This window comes from Pristiophorus japonicus, chromosome 7 (assembly GCF_044704955.1).
Source record: "Pristiophorus japonicus isolate sPriJap1 chromosome 7, sPriJap1.hap1, whole genome shotgun sequence".
In the NCBI taxonomy this organism is placed as follows: domain Eukaryota; kingdom Metazoa; phylum Chordata; class Chondrichthyes; family Pristiophoridae; genus Pristiophorus; species Pristiophorus japonicus.
Genome location: NC_091983.1, coordinates 218,813,525 through 218,840,436, shown reverse-complemented (window position 1 = coordinate 218,840,436; position 26,912 = coordinate 218,813,525). Strand labels below are relative to the sequence as shown.

The 26,912-nt window shown below is 45.4% G+C and overlaps 1 protein-coding gene across 2 annotated transcripts in view; it reads left to right on the top strand.

The window, feature by feature from the left end:
• brox (BRO1 domain and CAAX motif containing) overlaps nt 1-26,912 on the top strand; it is a 65,759-nt gene that overhangs the window by 23,916 nt on the left and 14,931 nt on the right. Inside the window, exons 4-9 of one of the 2 annotated variants that reach the window (XM_070885810.1) lie at nt 13,287-13,382; nt 13,483-13,555; nt 20,828-20,933; nt 22,645-22,734; nt 25,132-25,217; nt 25,893-25,974. In XM_070885810.1, coding sequence (XP_070741911.1) covers nt 13,287-13,382; nt 13,483-13,555; nt 20,828-20,933; nt 22,645-22,734; nt 25,132-25,217; nt 25,893-25,974 — 533 coding nt within the window. The remainder of the gene's footprint in view (nt 1-13,286; nt 13,383-13,482; nt 13,556-20,827; nt 20,934-22,644; nt 22,735-25,131; nt 25,218-25,892; nt 25,975-26,912) is intronic. The other variant, XM_070885811.1, reaches the window with a different exon arrangement.

The window sequence follows — 26,912 nt, the reverse complement described above, 5'->3', positions numbered from 1 at the left end:
GTACCCACCCCCTTCCACTTACAAAATTGGCGCGAGTGTAGGCTCCGCCCCCCTGGGCGCCACGCCAAGCAGACAAGGAGCTGCAGAACGCTCCAGAATCGCTCGTTTTTTTTTAGGCGCGAAAAACGGGCGCCCAGCTCAGAGGGGCACCCGTTTTTTTATCATGTGGAAACTTGGGCCCAAAGAGCCGTAACCTATAGAGCTACGTATAGAGCTAGTGCTGGAAGGTGGGATTAGACTGTGGGTAGCTCATTTTCGACTGGCGTGGATACGATGGGTCGAATTGCCTCCTCCTAAGTCGTAATTTCTATGATTCTATTATCCACCTGAGAGGGCAGACAGGGTCTCCTTTTAGCATCTCATCTTAAAAAACAGCACCATTGACAGTACTGAAGTGTTGGCATAGAGTATGTGCTCAGGTCTCTGGAGTGGGGTTTGAATCTGCAACCTTCAGACGTGGGTGAGCGTGCTACCTACCTGAGTCACAGCTAACCCCATGGGTCAACTCAGCCTGATCTTGTTCTCTCGTGCACACCCCAAAACATGGAGATCAGGAACCCTAGTGAGCTTTTCTCTCCCTAACCCAAGGCCAGTTGTACCACCTCTGGAATCAACTAGCTGGGCACAGACCAACCAGGCACCCAATCTGTCACTTCTCTGGGCCTGTGTAGATAAACTTGCTAAGCCATTTTAGGAGCTATGACCTGTTTTTAACTAGTCCTCTCCTATAATGGATTGACTTGAATGTCCTGAATTACACACACTGTTCCTCTGTAAATAACACACACATGTAAAGAACAGGTTGTTTGTTTTCAATAGAGTCATGTGGGATGAACGCCACACCTGTGTTCAGTCACTTTTTAAGAATAATTTTGTTGCTGGAAATTTCAACTGATCAGGAAATTATCAACACTAAAATCAGAAGCGGGGAGAAAAGGAGCAAGAGCTGGTTAGAGTTAGGAGGAGGGAGGGAAGGAGAAGCAGGAACCGGGACTGTACCTAGGAACGAGAGAGCAACAACATCATAGGCAGTCCCTCGAAACGAGGATGACTTACTTCCATGCCAAAAAGCGATGAGTTCACAAGTGTTTCCATGAATATTCCGAATCCCGAACTACATCCTGAAGGGTGGAAGATGTCTGTGCGTGGATTTTTTTTAACGTATGGTGGCCGTTGCACACCAGCCACCACACGGGCTTGACAGAGCTAGGTCTTGGTCCAGTGGCAAGAGTTATCCAAGACGACTGGAGACCAGCTCTGCTGCACCTAGTGTGCGCACGTATCACAGTGCACGGGCCAGAGAGCAACATGTGCCAAGCTAAAAGAGAGACCGCGAGGGGAAATAAGGGAGGCAAGCGGGAGAGAATAGCGAGATCTGGGAATATAACCAGAAGGCAGAGGTGCCTGCAGCCTAGAGGAAGTGAGCAATGGGAGCGAGGACTGAAAGTCGGATTAAGGGAGCAAAGATTGGGTTGAAGCAGAGTTGGCAACCCCTTGGAACTTCGACCTGAAACGTTAACTCTGTTTCTCTCTCCACAGATGCTGCCTGGCCCGCTGAGATTACCAGTATTTTCTGTTTTTATTATTGGCAACCACTTTTTTTACCGATTACTATTTATCCTCTGCGGAAAGGCTAGCAGAAGGCATCAAATTGCTTAAATCTAACCGAAGTTCACTCAATTAATCACTGGAAGAGTGAAATGAAAACAAAAAATGCTGGAAATACTCAGCAGGTCAGGCACCATCTGTGGAGGGAAAAATCGAGTTAACATTTCAGGTTGATGACCTTTCGTCAAAACTACAAAAAGTTAGAGATACAACAGATTTTAAGCAAGGGCAGGGAAAGTGGGGAGGGGAGGAAAGAACAAAAGGGAAGATCTGTGATAGGGTGGAAGGCAGGAGAGATTAAATGACAAAAGATATAGCACAAAACAAAAGGAGATGGTAATGGAACAAGTAAAGCAACAAAAGATCATAGAATCGTTGCAGCACAGTAGGAGGCCATTCGGCCCATCGATGTAAATAAGAATGGCAGAATCGTCAACAGCTGCCATGTGGAAAAATAGGGGCAATGGTTGTCTGAAATTGTTGAACTTGATGTTGAGCTCAGAAGGCTGTAAAAGCCTAATGAAAAGATAAGTTGCTGTTCCTTGAGCTTACATTGAACCTTGTTGGAACAGTGCAAGAGGCTGAGGACGGAGACAGAGACGCGGAGAATTAAAGCGACAGGCGACTGGAAACTCGGGTCACATTTGTGGACTGAATGAAGGTGTTCCGCAAAGCGGGCACCGAATCTGCGTTTGATCTCCCCAATGTAGAAGAGACTGCATCGTGAACAGCGAATACACTATACTGAAGTACAAGTAAATCACTATCTCACCTGGAGGGCCCTGGACAGGTGGTAAAAGGGCAGGGGTTGCATCTCCTGCGCTTGCATGGGAAGGTGCTCAGATAGATGGTACAGAAGTTGCTCTTTACATCCTTGGATGGGGTGCGAGGGGGAAAAAAACCATTAGCCCGAGTGCCTGCCTGCTCCTGGTTGATAGCCTGCAATACTCACTGAAAGTGCAAACAAAGATCTCCGCAGTAATGCCCTCTCCCTGAAGTTGAATAGGCTGTTGCTGCCGATACTCACACAGGAAGAACGGCCACTTGTATCAAAGAAACCATATCCCAGACTGAGTCAGAACCTATAGGAGTACAAACAAGAATGATGGACAAGAACCAAACAACTGGTCCATTGAGCCTGTCCCATACAGGACCCCTCCCCCCAATGTTGCCTATCCACCCAAAGTGATTATCTGCACAAACAATTGTGTCCTTCTGCGCATGGGCGCGGTTAGCCCCGCGCCTTTTTACACATGCGCAACTAATCCCCTTCTGCATGAGCACTGTCACCTTGGCCGCGCATGTGCAGTACTCGGCGTGCAGCTCACTCCATGTGTGGCAAGTGACATAATTGGACTGGATGAAATCCAGAAGTCATGACACTGTCACTATTCGCTTCATACTCAATAAACCTGTTAATCTGACCCACACACAATGCCCCATCTGTGTGGGGGGGGGGGGGGGCGGGCGGGGGGGGAAGGGAGAGAGTCAGGAACTTGGCCTGCGGTAGAGAGTCAGGAACTTGGGTGGTGGGAGGAGGTCAGGAACTTGGGTGGTGGGGTGGGAGAAGAAATTATCCCGTGAGGGTGAGCCCTGTCCGTTCCAAGTGAGCTCTGTCTGTCTGGAGTCGGCAGTCAGAATGGCTCGAATTACAGTTTGCAAAAGTAATTGATTACATTGGCAGAAAGGATCTAGTTACACATTCCAGAGGAATTGCTGGGTGTGTCTTGTCCTCCAAGGGGACCAATCAGAGTTTCTGGTGTTGCGAATAAACACGTCCTTATCCACCAGCAGCCATGTAAACTCCTGGGAGAGACAAAATCATAAATTTAAAAAAAAACCCTAGACTAAATTAGGGGAAAGAGAATTCTAGGAAATTCCTCTCCGACTCTCTAAGATGATCAGAACAAGTTGTGGGAGACCACATTGATCATGAAGCACATCACCCCTTGTACGCAGTGATAACCGCTCAGCCAGGCACTCATCCTTTTGAGAGAAGAGGAAATTGTCAGATGGTGGGAAGGAAGGATCGGGTGAAATAGAATTTTATTTTGAAAGCCACAGGGGAAATCTTGGTATCTTGGTACTGGAATGAGTGGTCTAACCACCTCCCCCCCCCCCGCCCCCCCCAGCACACTCTGTGACCACAGGATCTTTCATAATGGCCCTATTCATGGAAAAGCGGGTCAGTTTTGCAGCCAGAGTTTAAACTCCATACAGTCACTTCAACACAAACTGTATTGAGGACCCAAGCAGGACTTGGAAAGTCTGCTCCTACTTAAACAATGTGTGTGTGTTGTATTTATTAAAAAAAAACTGAATGCTATAAAAGTGACTTTTATAGTCGGAGCCTTTTACAATGCAAATTGTCAGCAGAGTAACATTCCATGGGAATGAAACCACATAGAACAATAACTGCATATAAATCGACATCTTGATTCATGAGCCGTAAGATTACTGATAAAACAAGGGATTGAATGAATGGTTGACATAGAAGACTAAATCGAACCACTTTTACTTTTGCATTTCGACATCCTGTTCTAGAATCCTGGGTGCAGTGGGCTCCTTTCTGCAGTCTGGAGGCTAAAAGTGCAAACATGAGACCAGGATCCTTCCGTTTATTTCCCTACAACTTGATCAACCCCAAACCGCAGCTCATTTATAATTACTACAGCTGATAGAGGGGGAACTTTGGGCTGGAGTGGAATAGCCCATATAAACAGTTCTCGTGATCAAGTGTGAAATATGCACCTATCGACACCAATTTTTTTAAAATTCCTTTGAAGTAACGTGGGAGGGACCTGGATTCCCAAGGAGAAAAACAGGGTTAGTTTAAGTAGTTCTGTTACTTCAGAGGGTGTTAAAAAAACAAGCCTAAAGGCTTTGTGTCTTAATGCAAGGAGTATCCGCAATAAGGTGGATGAATTAACTGTGCAAATAGATGTTAACAAATATGATGTGATTGGGATTACGGAGACGTGGCTCCAGGATGATCAGGGCTGGGAACTCAACATCCAGGGGTATTCAACATTCAGGAAGGATAGAATAAAAGGAAAAGGAGGTGGGGTAGCATTGCTGGTTAAGGAGGAGATTAAGGCAATAGTTAGGAAGGACATTAGCTTGGATGATGTGGAATCTATATGGGTAGAGCTACAGAACACCAAAGGGCAAAAAACGTTAGTGGGAGTTGTGTACAGATCTCCAAACAGTAGTAGTGATGTTCGGGAGGGCATCAAACAGGAAATTAGGGGTGCATGCAATAAGGGTACAGCAGTTATAATGGGTGAATTTAATATGCACATAGATTGGGCTAACCAAACTGGAAGCAATACGGTGGAGGAGGATTTCCTGGAGTGCATAAGGGATGGTTTTTTAGACCAATATGTCGAGGAACCAACTCGGGGGGAGGCCATCTTAGACTGGGTGTTATGTAATGAGAGAGGATTAATTAGCAATCTCGTTGTGCGAGGCCCCTTGGGGAAGAGTGACCATAATATGGTGGAATTCTGCATTAGGATGGAGAATGAAACAGTTAATTCAGAGACCATGGTCCAGAACTTAAAGAAGGCTAACTTTGAAGGTATGAGGCGTGAATTGGCTGGGATGGATTGGCGAATGATACTTAAGGGGTTGACTGTGGATGGGCAATGGCAGACATTTAGAGACCGCATGGATGAACTACAACAATTGTACATTCCTGTCTGGCATAAAAATAAAAAAGGGAAGGTGGCTCAACCGTGGCTATCAAGGGAAATCAGGGATAGTATTAAAGCCAAGGAAGTGGCATACAAATTGGCCAGAAATAGCAGCGAACCTGGGGACTGGGAGAAATTTAGAACTCAGCAGAGGAGGACAAAGGGTTTGATTAGGGCAGGGAAAATGGAGTATGAGAAGAAGCTTGCAGGGAACATTAAGACGGATTGCAAAACTTTCTATAGATATGTAAAGAGAAAAAGGTTAGTAAAGACAAACGTAGGTCCCCTGCAGTCAGAATCAGGGAAAGTCATAACGGGGAACAAAGAAATGGCGGACCAATTGAACAAGTACTTTGGTTCGGTATTCACAAAAGAGGACACAAACAACCTTCCGGTTATAAAAGGGGTCGGGGGGTCTAGTAAGGAGGAGGAACTGAGGGAAATCCTTATTAGCCGGGAAATTGTGTTGGGGAAATTGGTGGGATTGAAGGCCGATAAATCTCCAGGGCCTGATGGACTGCATCCCAGAGTACTTAAGGAGGTGGCCTTGGAAATAGTGGATGCATTGACAGTCATTTTCCAACATTCCATTGACTCTGGATCAGTTCCTATAGAGTGGAGGGTAGCCAATGTAACCCCACTTTTTAAAAAAGGAGGGAGAGAGAAAACAGGGAATTATAGACCGGTCAGCCTGACATCGGTAGTGGGTAAAATGATGGAATCAATTATTAAGGATGTCATAGCAGTGCATTTGGAAAGTGGTGCCATGATAGGTCCAAGTCAGCATGGATTTGTGAAAGGGAAATCATGCTTGACAAATCTTCTGGAATTTTTTGAGGATGTTTCCAGTAGAGTGGACAAGGGAGAACCAGTTGATGTGGTATATTTGGACTTTCAGAAGGCGTTCGACAAGGTCCCACACAAGAGATTGATGTGCAAAGTTAGAGCACATGGGATTGGGGGTAGTGTGCTGACATGGATTGAGAACTGGTTGTCAGACAGGAAGCAAAGAGTAGGAGTAAATGGGTACTTTTCAGAATGGCAGGCAGTGACTAGTGGGGTACCGCAAGGTTCTGTGCTGGGGCCCCAGCTGTTTACACTGTACATTAATGATTTAGATGAGGGGATTAAATGTAGTATCTCCAAATTTGCAAAGTTGGGTGGCAGTGTGAGCTGCGAGGAGGATGCTGTGAGGCTGCAGAGCGACTTGGATAGGTTAGGTGAGTGGGCAAATGCATGGCAGATGAAGTATAATGTGGATAAATGTGAGGTTATCCACTTTGGTGGTAAAAACAGAGAGACAGACTATTATCTGAATGGTGACAGATTAGGAAAAGGGGAGGTGCAAAGAGACCTGGGTGTCGTGGTACATCAGTCATTGAAGGTTGGCATGCAGGTACAGCAGGCGGTTAAGAAAGCAAATGGCATATTGGCCTTCATAGCAAGGGGATTTGAGTACAGGGGCAGGGAGGTGTTGCTACAGTTGTACAGGGCATTGGTGAGACCACACCTGGCGTATTGTGTACAGTTTTGGTCTCCTAACCTGAGGAAGGACATTCTTGCTATTGAGGGAGTGCAGCGAAGGTTCACCAGACTGATTCCCGGGATGGCGGGACTGACCTATCAAGAAAGACTGGATCAACTGGGCTTGTATTCACTGGAGTTCAGAAGAATGAGAGGGGACCTCATAGAAACATTTAAAATTCTGACGGGGTTAGACAGGTTAGATGCAGGAAGAATGTTCCCAATGTTGGGGAAGTCCAGAACCAGAGGTCACAGTCTAAGGATAAGGGGTAAGCCATTTAGGACCGAGATGCGGAGGAACTTCTTCACCCAGAGAGTGGTGAACCTGTGGAATTCTCTACCACAGAAAGTTGTTGAGGCCAATTCACTAAATATATTCAAAAAGGAGTTAGATGAGGGGGTCAAGGGGTATGGCGAGAAAGCAGGAATGGGGTACTGAAGTTGAATGTTCAGCCATGAACTCATTGAATGGCGGTGCAGGCTAGAAGGGCCGAATGGCCTACTCCACCTATTTTCTATGTTTCTAATACTGAGGGAGTGCCGCATTGCCGGAGGTGCCATCTTTGCGATGACACATTAAGCTTAAGATCGCGTTTGATGATTCCTGTGGATGTAAAAGATCCCACGGCACAATTTGAATGAGCGCAGGAAGTTCTCCTAAGGTCCTGGCCAACATTCCTCCATCAATTGACATCACCAAAAACAGATTAACCGGTCATTTATCTAAAAGTTGTGTGCGGGACATTGCTGTGCACATATTGGTTGCTTCATTTGCCTACAAAACAACTGTGACTGCACCTCAAAAGTAGTTCATTTGTTGTGAAGCGCTTTGCGATGTCCTGAAGATGTGGGAAGGTGTACTCGAATGGAGCATAATCGCCGGCATGGACTGATTGGGCAGAATGGTCTGTCTCTGTGCCGTATATCGTATGTAATCCTATGTAGTTTTTGTCCATTCACTGATTTCAATTGATTGCCAGCTCAGTGGCGTTCAACAGCATGCCCTGTGGAGGAGCAGGGAATGACTGACAACAACTTCTGGATTTCCGCGTTTAACTGCGCATGTGCCTACTCCAGAAGTTGCTGGCAGATTCACAGTTGTGATAACTGCGAACGCTGACAATTTCGCTGTCATTATAACTCTAAATTCCGAGTCTATATTTATTAATGACTTGGATAATGCAATAGAGAGCCATATAACCAAGTTTGCCGATGACACAATGATTGGTGGCTTTAGTGCCTCAGCAGGGATTCCATGTGCTGCTAATGCCTTGTTCTTGAGCAGACGGATGGCCTTTTCTACCTCGTGTAGGGCTGGGGTTTTGCTGAGATGGTGGCGGGTAGCATGCTGCGGGATGTAGTTGCGAACACTCGTGTCTAAGGTTAAGGAGATCTTCGAAGTGCTCCTTCCAGCAGGCTCTGACTGCCTTGGTGTCCTTAATGAGTGCCTCTCCATTCTTAGCCAGCAGTGGGGTGGGGCCTTGGGTGCTTGGGCTGTAGGTGGTCTTGACTGCGCTGAAGAATCCTCGCACGTCATGGTTGTCAGCCAGCTGCTGGATCTCCTGTGCTTTCTCCACCCACCATCTATTCTTTAGGTTGCGGGTTTTTTGTTGGACCTCGGCCTTCAGCCACCTATAGAGCTGCTTTGCTGCTCCCGAGTTGAGTTGTTGCTTTAAGTTCAGAAATGCCTTGCGCTTGCGGCATATAAGCTCCTGGATCTCCTGGTCGTTCTCATCAAACCAGGTCCAACACTGCCTCCAGTGTGCCAGCGCAGCCTTCGGTCGCCTGAGGAAGAGAGTGTTTGAAGACCAGGACCTCAAATCCAGCACCAAGCTTATGATCTACAGGGCAGTAGTGATACCTGCCCTCCTGTATGGCTCCGAGACGTGGACTATATACAGCAGACACCTCAAAGCACTGGAGAAGTACCACCAGCGCTGCCTCCGCAAGATCCTGCAAATTCACTGGGAGGACAGACGCACCAACGTCTCTGTTCTTGCTCAGGCCAACATCCCCAGCATCGAAATACTGACTACACTCGACCAGTTCCGTTGGGCAGGCCACATCGTCTGCATGCCCGACATGAGTTTCCCTAAGCAAGTGCTCGACTCGGAGCTCCTACACATCAAGCGAGCCCCAGGTGGGCAAAGGAAACGCATCAAGGACACCCTCAAAGCCTCCTTGATTAAGTACATAAGAAATAGGAGCAGGACTAGGCCATTTGGCCCCTCAAGTGTGTGTAACATCCCCGCCGGCACGAGGGAATCCCTGGCCCAAATCCACCCAAAGTGGAGGAAGAGCATCCGGGAGGGCGCTGAGCACCCTGAGTCTCGTCGCCGAGAGCATGCAGGAACCAGGCGCAGACAGCGGTAGGAGTATGTGGCAAACCCAGCTTCCCACCAACCCTTTCCTTCAACCACTATCTACCCCACCTGATGGAGACTGTAATTCCCGTATTGTACTGTACAGTGACCTGAGAACTCAGAGTGGAAGCAAGTCTTCCTCGATTTCGAGGGACTGCCTATGATGATGATGGATTGGTGGCTTGCTAACTAGTGCAGATGGGTGCATAAAATAACAGACATTGACTGATTAAGTGAGTGGGCAAAACTGTGGCAGATGGATTTCAATGTCGGTAAGTGAGAGGTCATCCATTTTGGACCAAAAAGGATAGATCCGAGCCGTTTTTAAATGGTAAAAAGCTAGGAACAGTGGAGGACCAAAGATTTAGGGTCCATGTACGCAGATCACAAAAATATAGTGGTCAGGTCCAAAAAAATAATCAAAAAAGCCAATGGAATGTGAGCCTTTATATCTAGAGGTCTAGAATATAAAGGGGAGGAAGTTTTTCTGCAACTATACAAAGCTCTGGTTAGACCACATCTGCAAAATACATCGGTGTAGAGGTCTGGGGACCGCACCTTGGAAAATATATATCGACCTTGGAAGGAATGCGGTGCAGATTCACCAGAATGTTAACAGGGCTCCGAGGGTTAAATTATGAGGAGCGATTATATAAACTAGGCTTATATAGTCCCTGGAATACAGAAGGTTAATCAAATTATGGGATGATTTGATTGATTTTTAGGATTTGAAAGGAATTGATAGGTTAGATAGAGAGAAACTGTTTCTATTGGTGGGGAGTCTAGGACAAGGGGCCATAACCTTAGAATCAGAGCCAGGCCATTCAGAAGAGGAGTTCAGAAACACTTCTTCACATCAAGGGTGGTAGAAGTGTGGAACTCTCTCCCATAAAAAGCAGTAGATGGCAGCTCAATTAATTTTAAATCTGAGTTTGACGGATATTTGCTAGTAAGGGTATTGAGGAATTATGGAGCCAGGAACAGGCTCGAGCGGCTAAATGGCCTACTCCTGTTCCTGCGTTCCTAATTGAACTCTAAACTTCTACTTTTAGATTCTGAATCTGGAGTGTTAATGATGCTTTAGAGAGAACACGCAATTATTGTTAGTTGGAAGTACAAATTAATACATCTATGTTTTAAAAGAACGAATGCCTGGTCATTTAATTGTGTTTTTTATACACTCTCTCTCTCTCTCTCTCTCTCACACACACACACATACCTAACTTTTTGAAGGGCTGGAATATTCCCAGATTTCATCCTGGACCTAATGTAAAGAGACAGAAATGGGGCCTGTTAAAGCGTGTTGTGAATTTCTGCGGCTAATAATGCCAGTTTAATTTAGGCATAGGGCTCTAAACTTGATTTCCATTCTGCAAATAGTCAGTTTGTATAAACCTAAAAAGCCCTTAACCTTTATCTTAATATTTTACAGGATTCAATCTTAAACCATCTTTATGGCCATGATATTTATGGGAAATCTGGGAGGGAGCGGAGGCGCCTGTTGGATGGAGAGAAACCCGTAAATACCGGCAACGCTGAGGGCCTGCTGAATTTAACAGCAGGAGTTTATCAGCATTTTTTTTTACTGTTTCCGGCTTGGAAGGCAGCCAGATTGAGGCTGGCTGGAAAAGCCTGCTTATAGAAGGCTGTAGACAGGGACCACTGGGGACGGTATCTGACAATCGGGGCATTTGGGCGGTGGGGGGGGTGCGGTTCAGAGTGCGGCAGAGAGGTTGGGGTGTCTGAAGATTGCAGAGGGAGTCTGAAGATCTGGGGGGTGGGGGTGCGCGCGTTCGGAAGGTCGCAGTCCAAGATTTGCTTGAGGGCCCGAGAGAAGCACTCCTGCTCCTCCTGCCTCACAAGCAGGGCTCTAAAAAGCACTTACCTGCTGGATCTGGGCAGCTGCTGCTTCCCTTCAGCCACTGTGTTTTCTGAGCCCTGTCGGCTAGCATTAAATTTAAGTGGCTGCCAAAATCTGAGGAATGGAGCTTCATTTAAACATTATAATCATTGACCTGCCTTTCCAGAGCGGGTTACTCGAATACCCCCAGCACGCTGTTGTTAAATCGGAAGTAGGCATGTTTGTGGTGGGTTGGTGTCTGGTTTCACATATTTACTCTTTATCGCCCCTCTGGTCCATTGTGGGGTGGGTAAAATCCCTCCTGTGTGTCAGTTTTAAAAACAAGATCACAAGATATGGATGAGGTAGGAGATATGATAGCATAACCTAGAGATCTTAACAGAGACCCTTTACTCTGTACACCAGTTATTGGAATGTATCTAATGCTGCCACGAGTTCTCCACTCTCAACGGACAGCGGACTGAATAAGCACGCTTACCGGATTGAAACACAGGATTAAACCAATAACTAGTTTTTATTTACACAAGAAAATTGCACAGTTTCACACAGTGAGAGAAATTTTTCCTAGATTCCTTCATCGATATAAAACAATTAAGATGCAACTTGCTTTCTCTCTAAACATGGGTCCTAAAACAGAAGACTTACTAGCTTAACTATTCCTGGCTAAGTTATTTTAGGTATTCAAACCAAAAACAGCCTTTTGTCTGAGATGTATGTGATTGTCGATAACCGCCCCCGGGAATGTTTAACTAGCCTTTTGTCTGCTGGCTGCAAAGTTCACACATGTTCTGACTCTTTATCTTTTACTGAGAGTGTGATTGGGTTGCTGCAATTGCCCTCAGCACCAAGCAAAGTGAAGAAAATCAGCCAGCTTCTCACTCTTCTGTTTTATGGATATTGGGTGATTGGCTTGCACGTGATGCACTCACAGTGGAATAGTCTGCCAGCACTCACTGTCTCGGCTTACATGAAGAGAAAGCAGGAAAGGGGTACTGAGGGAATGATCAGCCATGATCTTATTGAATGGCGGTGCAGGCTCGAAGGGCCGAATGGCCTACTCCTGCACCTATTTTCTATGTTTCGATGTCACTTTAGTGAGGTAGTGGAAGACTACTTTTGCAAATTTTAACTCTAAGCACATCATGGAGTTATCACTTTCAGGAGAGGAGAAAGTGTGTTTGTGTGAGCACTATTTTTAAAAGATTACTGTTGCAAATTTCAGGTCTGCACTCTATTCTCGGGATCAGCATTGCTAACTACTCCTGTCGAGGGACCCCACATCCCTTCAGTCATATGTAAAGCTTTACTGCCCAATATTTAGTTTTACAATAATGTGACCAGAGGGTCATAACCATATAACCCCTCGTCATTCTTTCCCTAAACCATTCCTCCATCTCCTCCTTATAACCTACTTCTTTGGTTATCCCTCCTAATCATTCTTCCTTTGGCTCGGCATCCATTTCTTTTTATGCCTCTATCTAGCGCCTTGGGATTTTTTTTTGTTCCATTCTTGCCTATCCAATCATACCTAGATCATCTTCAGCAATGGCTTCACTTCCTGCCACTGTCCCATTACCTACAGAGTCCCCCCACAATCTATCCTTAACCCCCCCCCCCCAAATCTTCCTTAACTACATGCTGCCCCTTGGCGACGTAAAGTCTGCTTCTAACTATCCTGTCCCAACCTTTCATAATTTAAAACACTTCTATCCTGTCGTGCTAAAATCATTGTTCTTACAAAAGACATATTTCTTTCACTTCTTTCTCCCCATTTTGTATTTCCAATACAAGACTTGCTAGTGAATCTGCATTGAGCTCTCTCTAAAGCCTCAATATCCTTATATTATGGAGCTGGATATGCATGCAGTACTCTAACTCAGGTCTTATTTGAGATTTTATTAGGTTTTATATAGCATCTTATACCTTGTCTAGGTTGTTGATGTAGCCCAGGAAACTGGTTTTCCTCTTCAGTCTTGTATAAAATAATTTCCCCATTTTCAAGTGTCACTGGTAATGTAACACCCCACATGTAAATTCTCACTGGCCTATTAGTGCAATTTCCATGCATATTCCTCACAGTTAAGAGAGAGAACGGGCATTTCTTTGTTCTGTGCCCGTCAGTCCATATATAATCGCTTCTCCCAATAAATTACACTTCAAGGTAGATTGATGCAAATTTCTCCTCCCTTTTATTAAACAAAGATTTATTAGAATATTTTGACTTTGCTCTCACAGTGCCCAGCAGGATGCTATCTTTGAACTGGTCTCTATGGAGTTTAACATCGCTTTGTGGCACACAAAATATGCCTCCAGACTAGCCGGAAAGGAGGAGTAAGTAACTACACAAGTTAATACCAACCATTCCTGTGTTGTGCTATTTCTGGGTCTGGACTGGAGTAATTTGAATTAATGTTGATGTCTCTATTTTTAGTATAACAGTGGATGAAGCAAAAGATGTGCACAGAAGCTTAAGGAATGCAGCAGGAATCTTCAAACATATCAAGGTGACCAATCGCTATCTTAAACTTTACTGCCTCTGGCTTCCTTGTTCTTCCTACCCCCTCCCTGATTGACTTGTGCACAGGCACGACGGGCCAAATGGCTCCTTCTATGCTGTTAACTTGCTGTGATTCTCTGATTTACAGCAACGTTAATGAAGGTTTGATCGGAGGCTGCCCTATTGGCCTCTTCTGAAAGGATGATACATGACGTGGGAAGATTCTAAGGAGATGGGGAGAGAGTACCCTATCCCAAAAAACAGTGCAGCTGCAGAGTACTACAAGCTTTTCATGGCTTTGTCCATGTCTGTTGGGATTTGAAACCCATTTCTACTGTGCTAGGATTTCATTTTAACTTCTTTCTTAAACCTGAACTATTCGCTTTGTCTTCCTACCCAAAGCCCCATCAAAGAAAATACCAGTTGTCCCAAAGGATAAGTTCGGCTCCATTGGTAGCACTCTTGCCTCTGGGTACAGTGCTGACGGAGTGTTGCATTGTCGAGGTTGTCAAGGTGCCACACTTCACATCAGATTTTAAACTGAGGTCCCCATTTGCCTAGATGGATGCTAGATGCTGTGATGGGAAGATGATTGAGTTAGTATTCTGGAAGGATGATATCGAATGGACTGAATAGCGTTCTTCATGTCAACCAATCTAATTTTATATCTGCTTTTTTGGTATACTTATTGAGTGTATTATTGGGTTTTATATGAATGTGAAGTCCTATTTTGTCTGCTGTAAAGTATCCCAGATCTAGGCACTGAATTAAATGGGCTTTCAGTGGCATCTTACCACTTTAATCCCTTTGCAAAAATAATTCAAGTATAAAACTGTGTTTTACAGATGTGAGGGAATTTAAAGCCTCTCATATTTGGTGAGTGGAATATCGTTTGCTTGTACATTTATTGTAAACAGAGGTACATAGCTCTGCAATTTTCCTATAAGACTTCCCTGAAAATCCCACCCGCTTTAAGAAGAAATAAACTCACTTTTTTGAAACCGTCAACTTTTGATTGGATTCAATAAGCTGGTAAATTCAGGCTGTTGTGATTCTGTCTCTCAACTCTCATTATTTGTATTTTTCATAAATAAACCCAAGTTCTGTATGAGCTGAAACTTGCAATTTAAAGCATGTAGTGAATGTGAATTGTGTGCCTCAGTTAGATTTATATCCTTGTATGGCTAGGTTATGCACCAGAAGTCATACCGAATGATCATTATACACAATCTCCAATAGGTAGTAGACCACCATGTTGCCAGACCACATAGGTAAAATTGCAAATCTAATTTATTACAAGAATTAAATTTACACAGACACAACCTAAATCAGCAGAATAAACTGAAAAGGAGTGCTGAATTTACACCAGTACTTTAATCTGTTTCCCAAACTGAAATGACAAGACAATAGAATTCTTCGTCCCTTTCAGAATTCTTTGTTGGCAACACACCTGCTCCCATAGAGGTCTCTCTTATGGTCGGGATTAAACTGATATAGCCCTCACTTCCTTCGAAGTGGAATCCACCTTTTTTGCAGGACACCCATTGTTATTTTCTTAATGGGTGGTAATTCAATAATTATTTTGATCACCTGAGTAATTGGGGAATATGGATTGCAGGCCCATTGCTATCTGGAGTGATGTTTACTAGATTAGATCTGAATCAAAGTCTTCTGGAATCTCTTTCTGGCAGGGCACCCCCTTAATGGTTGTGGCAGTCATGGACAATGAGATATATTGCCCTCATACCTTCATAGTCTCCTTTATTTACGTTTAGTACGCTGGTTAGAGATCCAACTTTCTCACCCTCCATCTGGATTTGAAATTCAATCATGCTATGATCACTCATTCCGAGGAGATCCTTTACTGGGAGATTGTTTATTAATCCTGTCTCATTACATAGAAAACATAGAAAACAGGTGCAGGAGTAGGCCATTCGGCCCTTCGAACCTGCACCACCATTCAATATGATCATGGCTGATCATTCACCTCAGTACCCCTTTCCTGCTTTCTCTCCATATCCCTTGATCCCTTTAGCCTTAAGGGCCATATCTAATCCTCTTTTGAATATATCCAATGAACTGGCATCAACGACTCTGCGGTAGGGAATTCCACAGGTTAACAACTCTGAGTGAAGAATTTTCTCCTCATCTCCGTCCTAAATGGCCTACCCCTTATCCTAAGACTGTATCCCCTGGTTCTGGACTTCCCCAACATTGGGAACATTCTTCCTGCATCTAACCTGTCCCGTCCCGTCAGAATTTTATACGTTTCTGAGATCCCCTCTCATCCTTCTAAACTCCAGTGTATAAAGGCCCAGTTGATCCAGTCTCTCCTCATGTCAGTCCAGCCATCCCTGGAATCAGTCTGGTGAACCTTCGCTGCACTCCCTCAATAGCAAGCACGTCCTTCCTCAGATTAGGAGACCAAAACTGAACACAATATTCCAGGTGAGGCCTCACCAAGGCCCTGTACAATTGCAGTAAGACCTCCCTGCTCCTATACTCAAATCCCCTAGCTATGAACATGCCATTTGCCTTCTTCACCGCCTGTTATACCTGCATGCCAACTTTCAATGACTGATGAACCATGATACCCAGGTCTCGTTGCACCTCCCCTTTTGCTAGTCTGCCGCCATTCAGATAATATTCTGCCTTCGTGTTTTTGCCACCAAAGTGGATAACCTCACACTTATCCACATTATACTGCATCTGCCATGCATTTGCCCACTCACCTAACCTGTCCAAGTCACCCTGCAGCCTCTTAGCATCCTCCTCACAGCTCACACTGCTACCCAGTTTAGTGACATCTGCAAACACTCAATTCCTTCATCCAAATTATTAATGTATATTGTAAAGAGCTGGGGTCCCAGCACTGAGCCCTGCGGCACTCCACTAGTCACTGCCTCCCATTCCGAAAAGGACCCCTTTATCCCGACTCTCTGCTTCCTGCCTGCCAACTAATTCTCTTTCCACGCCAGTACATTACCCCCAATACCATGTGCCTTGATCTTGCACACCAATCTCTTGTGTGGGACCTTGTCAAAGGCCTTTTGAAAGTCCAAATACACCACACCCACTGGTTCGCCCTTGTCCACTCTACTAGTTACATCCTCAAAAAATTCCAGAAGATTTGTCAAGCATGATTTCCCTTTCATAAATCCATGCTGACTTGGACCGATCCTGTCACTGCTTTCCAAATGCGCTGCTATTTCATCTTTAATAATAGATTCCAACATTTTCCACAGGAGTTGCATTGAAAATAAATTGGTCTAGCTAAAAGTTAATGTGAAAAGATATAATACAGAAATATTTTAGGATATATGACTTAGCAAGGAGTCTGGGTATGGCACACAGAGCATGACATTTTTCTTAACTTGCCAGGACAAGTAGATGAACTATGTTCTTCAGCTTGCTGCTAGGAGGTGCGTGATACCATGGGTCACTGCTTCACAAAAAATCAAATTCTGCGTTTGTCACAGTAGATTCTAGGATTCCATTCATTTATAACTTTTCCGATTATATATTGCGACTGTTTATTCAGTGCACGTTACCGTTCCTTTTTATTACTAGGCCATGTTTGGTGTTACAGATTACTGGTCCTGATACCTGTGCTCACTGGTTCTTGATTAAGTGATGACTGTTTGTTCTGTTTCCCTCCACTGTGAATATTGGTTTCTGGATCCCGGCTAAATTTACCCTGGAGGAGTGTCCTGGCCAATTGTACTCTGCCCAGTACATTGAACTGGGGGCTTCCTGCTCTGTATATCTGTACCACAATTGGTGCTGCATTATCCAGTGAGCCTGCACGGGAAACCTTGGATGCCTTTTTCTATCGGACTGGTGGCCTTGACAGTGCTGTGTTTGTTCCACATATGGATCTGTTGCTGTTTGTTTCTTTGCCCTATTCTCATCCTTATTCTCAAATCCTTCCATGGCCTCGCCCCTTCCTATCTCCCCCAGCCCCACAACCCCCTGAGATGTCTGCGCCCCTCTAATTCTGCCCTCTTGAGCATCCCTGATTATAATCACTCAACTATTGGTGGCCGTACCTTCTGTTGCCTGGGCCCCAAGTTCTGGAACTCCCTGCCTAAACCTCTCCACCTCTCTCTCCTCTTTCAAGACGCTCCTTAAAACATACCTCTGACCAAGCCTATGGTCACTTGCATCTAATTTCTACTATGCGGCTCGTGTCAAATTTTATATCTCATAATACTCACTAAGGAGGACACAAACAATCTTCCGGATATAAAAGGGGTCAGAGGGTCTAGTAAGGAGGAGGAACTGAGGGAAATCCTTATTAGTCGGGAAATTGTGTTGGGGAAATTGATGGGATTGAAGGCCGATAAATCCCCAGGGCCTGATGGACTGCATCCCAGAGTACTTAAGGAGGTGGCCTTTGAAATAGCGGATGCATTAACAGTCATTTTCCAACATTCCATTGACTCTGGATCAGTTCCTATGGAGTGGAGGGTAGCCAATGTAACCCCACTTTTTAAAAAAGGAGGGAGAGAGAAAACAGGGAATTATAGACCGGTCAGCCTGACATCGGTAGTGGGTAAAATGATGGAATCAATTATTAAGGATGTCATAGCAGTGCATTTGGAAAGAGGTGACATGATAGGTCCAAGTCAGCATGGATTTGTGAAAGGGAAATCATGCTTGACAAATCTTCTGGAATTTTTTGAGGATGTTTCCAGTAGAGTGGACAAGGGAGAACCAGTTTATGTGGTATATTTGGACTTTCAGAAGGCTTTCGACAAGGTCCCACACAAGAGATTAATGTGCAAAGTTAAAGCACATGGGATTGGGGGTAGTGTGCTGACATGGATTGAGAACTGGTTTGTCAGACAGGAAGCAAAGAGTAGGAGTAAATGGGGACTTTTCAGAATGGCAGGCAGTGACTAGTGGGGTACCGCAAGGTTCTGTGCTGGGGCCCCAGCTGTTTACACTGTAGATTAATGATTTAGACGAGGGGATTAAATGTAGTATCTCCACATTTGCGGATGACACTAAGTTGGATGGCAGTGTGAGCTGCGAGGAGGATGCTAAGAGGCTGCAGAGCGACTTGGATAGGTTAGGTGAGTGGGCAAATGCATGGCAGATGAAGTATAATGTGGATAAATGTGAGGTTATCCACTTTGGTGGTAAAAACAGAGAGACAGACTATTATCTGAATGGTGACAGATTAGGAAAAGGGGAGGTGAAACGAGACCTGGGTGTCATGGTACATCAGTCATTGAAGGTTGGCATGCAGGTACAGCAGGCAGTTAAGAAAGCAAATGGCATGTTAGCCTTCATAGCGAGGGGATTTGAGTACAGGGGCAGGGAGGCGTTGCTACAGTTGTACAGGGCCTTGGTGAGGCCACACCTGGAGTATTGTGTACAGTTTTGGTCTCCTAACCTGAGGAAGGACATTCTTGCTATTGAGAGAGTGCAGCGAAGGTTCACCAGACTGATTCCCGGGATGGCGGGACTGACCTATCAAGAAAGACTGGATCAACTGGGCTTGTATTCACTGGAGTTCAGAAGAATGAGAGGGGACCTCATAGAAACGTTTAAAATTCTGACGGAGTTAGACAGGTTAGATGCAGGAAGAATGTTCCCAATGTTGGGGAAGTCCAGAACCAGGGGTCACGCTCTAAGGATAAGGGGTAAGCCATTTAGGACCGAGATGAGGAGAAACTTCTTCACCCAGAGAGTGGTGAACCTGTGGAATTCTCTACCACAGAAAGTTGTTGAGGCCAATTCACTAAATATATTCAAAAAGGAGTTAGATGAAGTCCTTACTACTAGGGGAATCAAGGGGTATGGCGAGAAAGCAGGAATGGGGTACTGAAGTTGCATGTTCAGCCATGAACTCATTGAATGGCGGTGCAGGCTAGAAGGGCCGAATGGCCTACTCCTGCACCTATTTTCTATGTTTCTATCTATGAAGCGCCTTGGGATGTTTCACTACGTTAAAGGCGCTATATAAATACAAGTTGTTATTACTTCAGGTGGGGCTTCCTGCCTTCCTTCACTGCCTGGCCGATTACTTTAAATATTTGTGTTTTCTTTTCCCTGGAGTATTATTAATGACCTTCCATTGAGGGTTATCTGCAAATGTGTTTTCATTCATGCTGGAGCAGGTCTCTTCCCTGTGTCTGTTTTTGCCTGCACTGTAACTATCTCATTGCAAGCGTTTTATTTGTTTAATTACATTATATTTTATGGAAATGACTAAGAAGCTTCTCCGATGGCTCACCCACTGAGTACTTGGGCCAGGAAGGTCCTCCGTTCAATGCTTGGGAGCATGTGCGCTGTTAACTGGAGTGCTCTACTTGGCCTCAGTACCACTAGTTTATGAGGGGAAAAAATTGTGCAGGGTTCTTGTTCCTGTTCACCACCCAGTCAGCCCTGCATGAAGTGCATCAGTCAGCACAGGATTGAGCTTGACTGTAATGCTGACCCTCGCTCACCTGCCATCCCCTTCCAGGTTGAAAGCTTGTTGACACTCACTGCCTAGGCTTACATGAATGCCACTTGGGTGAGGTACCAGAAGGCATCTGTGGAGTCGCACCCCAATGAGAGCCAGTATCTTCTGGAGATGAGAGGAAATCAGAGAGAAGTAACAGAATCAAAGAAAAACAATCTTCCTCCTTTACAAACCATTTAATTTCAGGAATTGTGACAGTCATCCCCATCTGTAAAACCGAGATTGCTCGGATTTGATCAGGAAAAGCCGCTGACTCATAAGTCTTTTACAGAAGCGATCCTACCCCTTTTCTTTATGACCCCTTGATATGACTGAGAGTCTCCTTGGGGCTGGATGTGAATTTATTTTTAATGTTGTATTTGGACATACATTTATTCCTTCACTTGTCTTTTGTCTTTTCTCTGCTAGTGGTTTTACTAGCCTGGTATTTGGAATGTGATCTATTTGGTCTGAAACTTGCTGATTCCCATATAATTAATGTACCAGGAAACTCTTGAATGTATATACAGTGTTCATTCTTGCAGAAATGGTTTGATCAGTACACAGCAGCATAACGAATATACTGGGGACCTCTGGTGGAGGATCCCAGCTCCAGTGTGACAGCATTACGTAACTTCTTTTCATTACGTTGCTGTGCTAGAGAGCATGTATGTATATCGGGTCAACAGACGATTGATTTTGTGAACCCTGTAGTGTATTGTTCTGTTGCTAAGGCAATAAAGTATCTTTCTACTGTGTTTATCTCTCATTACATTCAAACTGATGCAGTGATTAATGCAATTTAATTTAATTTATTCTGCGAAGGAAAGTGAAGTAAGCAGACTTGTGACAGCGCCCGAGAAAGGAAAGGATCTTGAATCGCGGGTTCTGGACACTTACATCATTCAGTGTCAAGCTGAGGCTCAAGAAGGTATGAATGGATGGCATTGTGTTCAGTGCTTTTAATTCTTTCCCGTTACAACTACTTCAATATAAAGTTGTTCTTGTCAAAAGAAGAGTGGTGTAGGGGTTATGTTACTGGACTAATAATCCAGAGTACTTGAGTGCAAATCCCACCATGCCAGTTTAAATTCATTTTGTTTTAATGTCTGGAAATAAAAAGCTGGCACAGTTGGACCTCTCTGGACCGGCACCCTTGGGACCTGACCGGTGCCGGACCAGAGAATTTTCCGAACCACGGGAGGTCAACTGGTGACAACGCTGCTGACAACGACCCAGGTGTGTTCTGCGCGTGCGCTGTGCAGAAGCCGACTGCGCAGCATTTAGTCGTCCAGAATCACTCTGTTTTTTAAAATCCTCAGGCCCAGCTTCAGTGCCTCAGTCAGCCACCTACCCTTCTCTTCCTTTCCCTTCCCTTGCCTGGCCTGCTTACCTCAATGAACACCAACACCTCAAAAAACCCCACATATAAACACAGAAAAAACTAGAGATCAGAGATAAAGTGGAGGATAAAGTCAAGGAGAGACACCGACCCTTACCCACAATCCTACTCCCGGCGCCAGTATGTGTGTAAGCCGCGAGCAGAGCCTGACTAGTGGAAGCGGCAGCCTCCTCGCACCGAGAGACAGACAGTCACACACACACACACAGACACACATATCCCCCCGAGACCAGGGGGAAGGGGAAAATGTCGGCTCAGCCTGGCGCTGCAGCCTTCAGAGCTTGCGAGCCCGTGCCAATCATAAGCACAAAAGAAATAGGAGCACGAGTAGGCCATACAGCCCCTCGAGCCTGCTCCGCCATTTAATATGATCATGGCTGATCCGATCATGGACTCTGGTCCACTTCCCTGCCCGCTCCCCATAACCCCTTATTGGTTAAGAAATTGTCTATCTCTGTTAAATATATTCAATGACCCAGCTTCTACAGCTCTCTGAGGCAGCAAATTCCACAGATTTACAACCCTCAGAAGAAATTCCTCCTCATCTCAGTTTTAAATGGGCGGCCCCTTATTCTAAGAGTATGCTCCCTAGTTCTAGTCTCCCCTATCAGTGGAAGTCTCCCCTATCAGTGCAAGGAGAGGCGGCCTCATATATGTTCCCGAGGCATAGGTCTGTAAATGATATATTACCTCTATGTATCAGTAAAAGTGACCTTAAAGCTGTTGGATTGTCATAGAAACCCAACTGGTTCACTAACGTCTTTAAGGGAAGGGAACCGATGTCCTTACCCCTTATAGGTCTGGCCTGTATCTGACTCTGCGATCTGTCATGGCTCAGCAAGTTGTACCAAATCACTACAATGCAGCTGTTCAAGATGTCACATCAGCTCCATCTCGAGGGCAGCTAGGGATGGGCAAAAATGCCGGACTTACCAGAGGCGTCCACATCTTGAGAATGTATCTTTTTATAAAAGTGTTTTCACGAGGGCAAAATGTTCCCTTTTGTCCAGCTGGCAGTGTGTTGCAGCTCCAAGATATGTGCCAGTCAGGATGACCAATGCTGTTTTGTGCCTGTGAATTCTTGCTCTGTAAGTTCCAGATCTCACTCCTGGGAAGGTGCAGAAAGCCAGCACTCTGGCTAGCTCTATAGATTAGTCACCTGTTACAGATCAACATTAATAGAGGTTTAAAAGGATGAAGGGCAAATAACGTTGTACAAGAAGGTATCTTTTGATTGAAGTGACCATCGCAAGAGCCATTGAACTGAAGCACAACGCAGGTCTGATTGCAGCTCTGGCCTATGAAACAGCCAATTTCTATCAGAAAGCTGGTAAGATGCTCTTTCTCGCTCTTTCTCTCAGCACTTTCTCGTTCTTGTTTGCGCCCTCACGCTTTCTCATTCTCTCACTTTCACACTATCACAAACACTCCTTGAAATGTACTGAATTCTGGTGGCTAATTGCACATTAGTGTTAAACCTGCAAAAGCTTCTATAGATATGTGAAGAGAAAAAGGTTAGTGAAAACAAACGTAGGTCCCTTGCAGTCAGATTCAGGCAAATTGATAATGGGGAACAAAGAAATGGCGGACCAGTTAAACAAATACTTTGGTCTGCCTTCACGAAGAAAGACATGAATAACCTTCCGGAAATACTAGGGGACCGAGGATCTAGTGGGAAGGAGGAACTGAAGGAAACCCTTATTAGGCGAGAAATTGTGTTCGGGAAATTGATGGGATTGAAGGCCGATAAATCCCCGGTGCCTGATAGTCTGCATCCCAGAGTACTTAAGAAAGTGGCCCTAGAAATAGTAGATGCATTGGTGATCATTTTCCAACAGTCTATCGACTCAGGATCGGTTCCTATGGACTGGAGGGTAGCTAATGTAACCACTTTTTAAGAAAAGAGGGAGAGAGAATACGGGTAATTATAGACCAGTTAGCCTGACATCAGTAGTGGGGAAAATGTTGGAATCAATTATTAAAGATCAAATAGCAGCACATTTGGAAAGCAGTGACGGGATCGGTCCAAGTCAGCATGGATTTGTGAAAGGGAAATCCTGCTTGACAAATCTTCTAGAATTTTTTGAGGATGTAACTGGTAGAGTGGACAAGGGAGAACCAGTGGATATGGTGTATTTGGAATTTATAAAGGCTTTTGACAAGGTCGCACGCAAGAGATTAGTGTGCAAAATTAAAGCACATGGTATTGGGTGTAATGTACTGACGTGGATAGAGAACTGATTGGCAGACAGGAAGCAGAGTCAGGATTAACAGGTCCTTTTCAGAATGGCAGGCAGTGACTAGTGGGGTGCCGCAGGGCTAGTGGGGTGCTGGGACCCCAGCTATTTACAATATACATTTATGTTTTAGATGAAGGAATTGAGTGTAATATCTCCCAAGTTTGCAGATGACACTAAACTGGGTGGCGGTGTGAGCTGTGAGGAGGATGCTAAAAGGCTGCAGGTGACTTGGAAAGGTTAGGTGAGTGGGCAAACGCGTGGCAGATGCAGTATAATGTAGATAAATGTGAGGTTATCCATTTTGGTGGCAAAAACACGAAGGCAGAATATTATCTGAATGGCGGCAGATTAGGAAAAGGGGAGGTGCAACGAGACCTGAGTGTCATGGTACATCAGTCATTGAAAATTGGCATGCAGGTACAGCAGGCGGTGAAGAAGGCAAATGGTATGTTGGCCTTCATAGCTAGGGGATTTGAGTATAGGAGCAGGGAATTCTTGCTGCAGTTGTACAGGGCCTTAGTGAGGCCTCAACTGGAATATTGTGTTCAGTTTTGGTCTCCTAATCTGCGGAAGAACGATCTTGCTATTGAGGGAGTGCAGCGAAGGTTCGCCAGACTGATTCGCGGGATGGCAGGACTGACATATTAGGAGAGATTGGATCGACTGGGCCTGTATTCACTGGAATTTAGAAGCATGAGAGGGGATCTCATAGAAACATAAAATTCTGACGGGACTGGACAGGTTAGATGCAGTAAGAATGTTCCCGATGTTTGGGAAATCCAGGACCAGGGGACATAGTCTAAGGATAAGGGGTAAGCCATTTAGGACTGAGATGAGGAGAAACTTCTTCACTCAGTTGTTAACCCGTGGAATTCCCTACCGCAGAGAGTTGTTGATGCCAGTTCATTGGATATATTCAAGAGGGAGTTAGATGTGGCCCTTACAGCTGAAAGGATCAAGGGGTATAGAGAGAAAGCAGGAAAGGGGTACTGAGGTGAATGATCAGCCAAGATCTTATTGAATGGTGGTGCAGACTCGAAGGGCCGAATAGCCTACTGCTGCACCTATTTTCTATGTTTCTAAACCAGGCTTGTTAATCATAGAAAGCGTTATTTTTTTCAATTCCGATAGCCTCGTGGTTAAATGCGTTGCCAGCTCCCCTTGATGTCCAAATTAGTTTATCCAATGAATAGATGAGTGTTGCAGGTTAGGAAAGTTCCTGGTATCACCACTGACCTGGGCTGAGCTAACTGGTCTCAGTAGGAGCAGTACTGGGGGTGGCTAGAGAAAGGGGAGTCGGGCAGGGTTACTGATCGCTGTACAGCGTGTCCTGCTGGGTGTGGGTACACCTGGCACCTTCATGGTCTCTACAGTTCAACTACTCACTGGATAAATTTGGCGTGTCATCAGGGGAACAGGCAGGGCTTTCACTGAGTATGTTCGAAGGTGGAGATGGTGGCTTACATCTGACCTTCCTTCTATTGCAGATCACACTCTGACCACCTTGGATCCAATCTACACAGCAAAATGGAGGAAGTACTTGCAGCTCAAAAACTGCTTCTACCTGGCTTATGTAAGTGCTATATCTGCGAATCGGAGCAGAAGGTTGTTCATTTTACGATGTTGCAGTGTTTAGTGCTGGCTCATTGATCCATGGAATGTGGGATCGGATCTTCAGCCCCCTCTCCTACCTCACGGAGGAGCGCCAAGCAATTCCAGGCATTTCGGAGGAAGATTGGGCCACTGCTGCTTCCAAGTAGCTTTGGCTTGGAGGAGATCCTTTTTCCCTGCCCCCCCTCCATTATATAAGTAGACCATTAGTGACTCGACTAGGCAAGGATCAGTCTGTGTGATGCCCTTTCTATCTGACCGATTCACTACCAGCGACAGTAATGTGCCTGACATCCCATTTTACTGCAGGGTGGGATTGGCAACAATGAGAAACTGGGTACCACAACTGGCCTGTATGGTATTGGGGGAGCATGAGTGGTCTTCATGGGCTTTGTGCCCCCATTCCATCGCCTGCTCTTGCTTGCCACTTTCTCTTTTGGGCTGGCACACCAGGCGAATCCCCCTGTTTCAAATAGTTATTTTGCTGTTACTGAGAAGTACGTGGCATTCTCATGGAGTACAGAATGTGACAACATGCTGCTTTATTGTGCAGTGCGGTAAGACTGGCCATTTTTAAGTGGCATTAGAACCGTGTGGATTCAGCATCCAGTCAGTATTGTGTGCTTGTTCTTTGCAGGCGTACTGCTACTATGGCCAGACCCTGCTGGCCAGTGACAAATGTGGGGAAGCCATCCGATCTCTACAAGAAACCGAGAAATGTGAGTATAAATAATTCCCCAGGGACTGTGCCTGGCACTCCTAGTTAGGCATCATTGAAGTTTACGGCGCAGAAGGAGGGCATTCGGCCCATCGTGTCTGTGCCAGAACCCAGGCTCGTCTATCACTCCGCCTTTTCAGGTCAATTCTCTCAGCTGGGTCTTCGCATGTGGTGGCAGAAATCCCTCATGTGGCTGGAAGCGGGTACAGTGCACACTCGCTTACAGTGGTCACAGTGTCGTATCTTAAACCAGAAACCGAGTTCAATAGTAAACTGATTGCTTATGTTGGGTGCTTTAATTGAGCGACTAGAGCCTGCTTCATGGAATCGACTTTGGTTTATCACCACTTCTGATGCTTCCAACTATTGTGGGTGAGCAGGGCTGAACTGTCAAATGCAGCATCCGTTCAGTGGGAGACGATCCCCAGTCTCTGCTGACCTGATTTGATGCTTCCCCTCCATAGGTAGGGGAACTCAGGAGAGTTTACAGAGACACTAGCTGTCGTGTGGTGCCCAGCCAGGCTAGAGCCAAGGCTAAGACTGCCAGTGACCTCCAACTCTTCCCTGGAGATCAACCCTTCAACTTCTGTGTTGTGTGTTGCTTGAGGGGTGTGTGAGGCACCAGCTTACCACAGACAAAACACCTTCACCCCTAGTCATCATAGGCAGTCCCTCGAACGAGGATGACTTGCTTCCACATGGGTTCACAGATGTTTCAATGAAGGACCCGATGTTCCAGTCCTGAACCTCACTTGAGGGGGTGGAAGATGCCTGTGCGTGAATTTTTTTTAATGTGTGGTGACCGTTGCACATCAGCCCCCACACGGGCTTAACAGAGCTAGGTTTTGGTCCAGTGGCAAGAATTAACCAGGACGACTGGAGACCAGCTCTGCTGCACGGACCTAGTGCGCACACATATCGTAGTGTGGGTCAGCTATG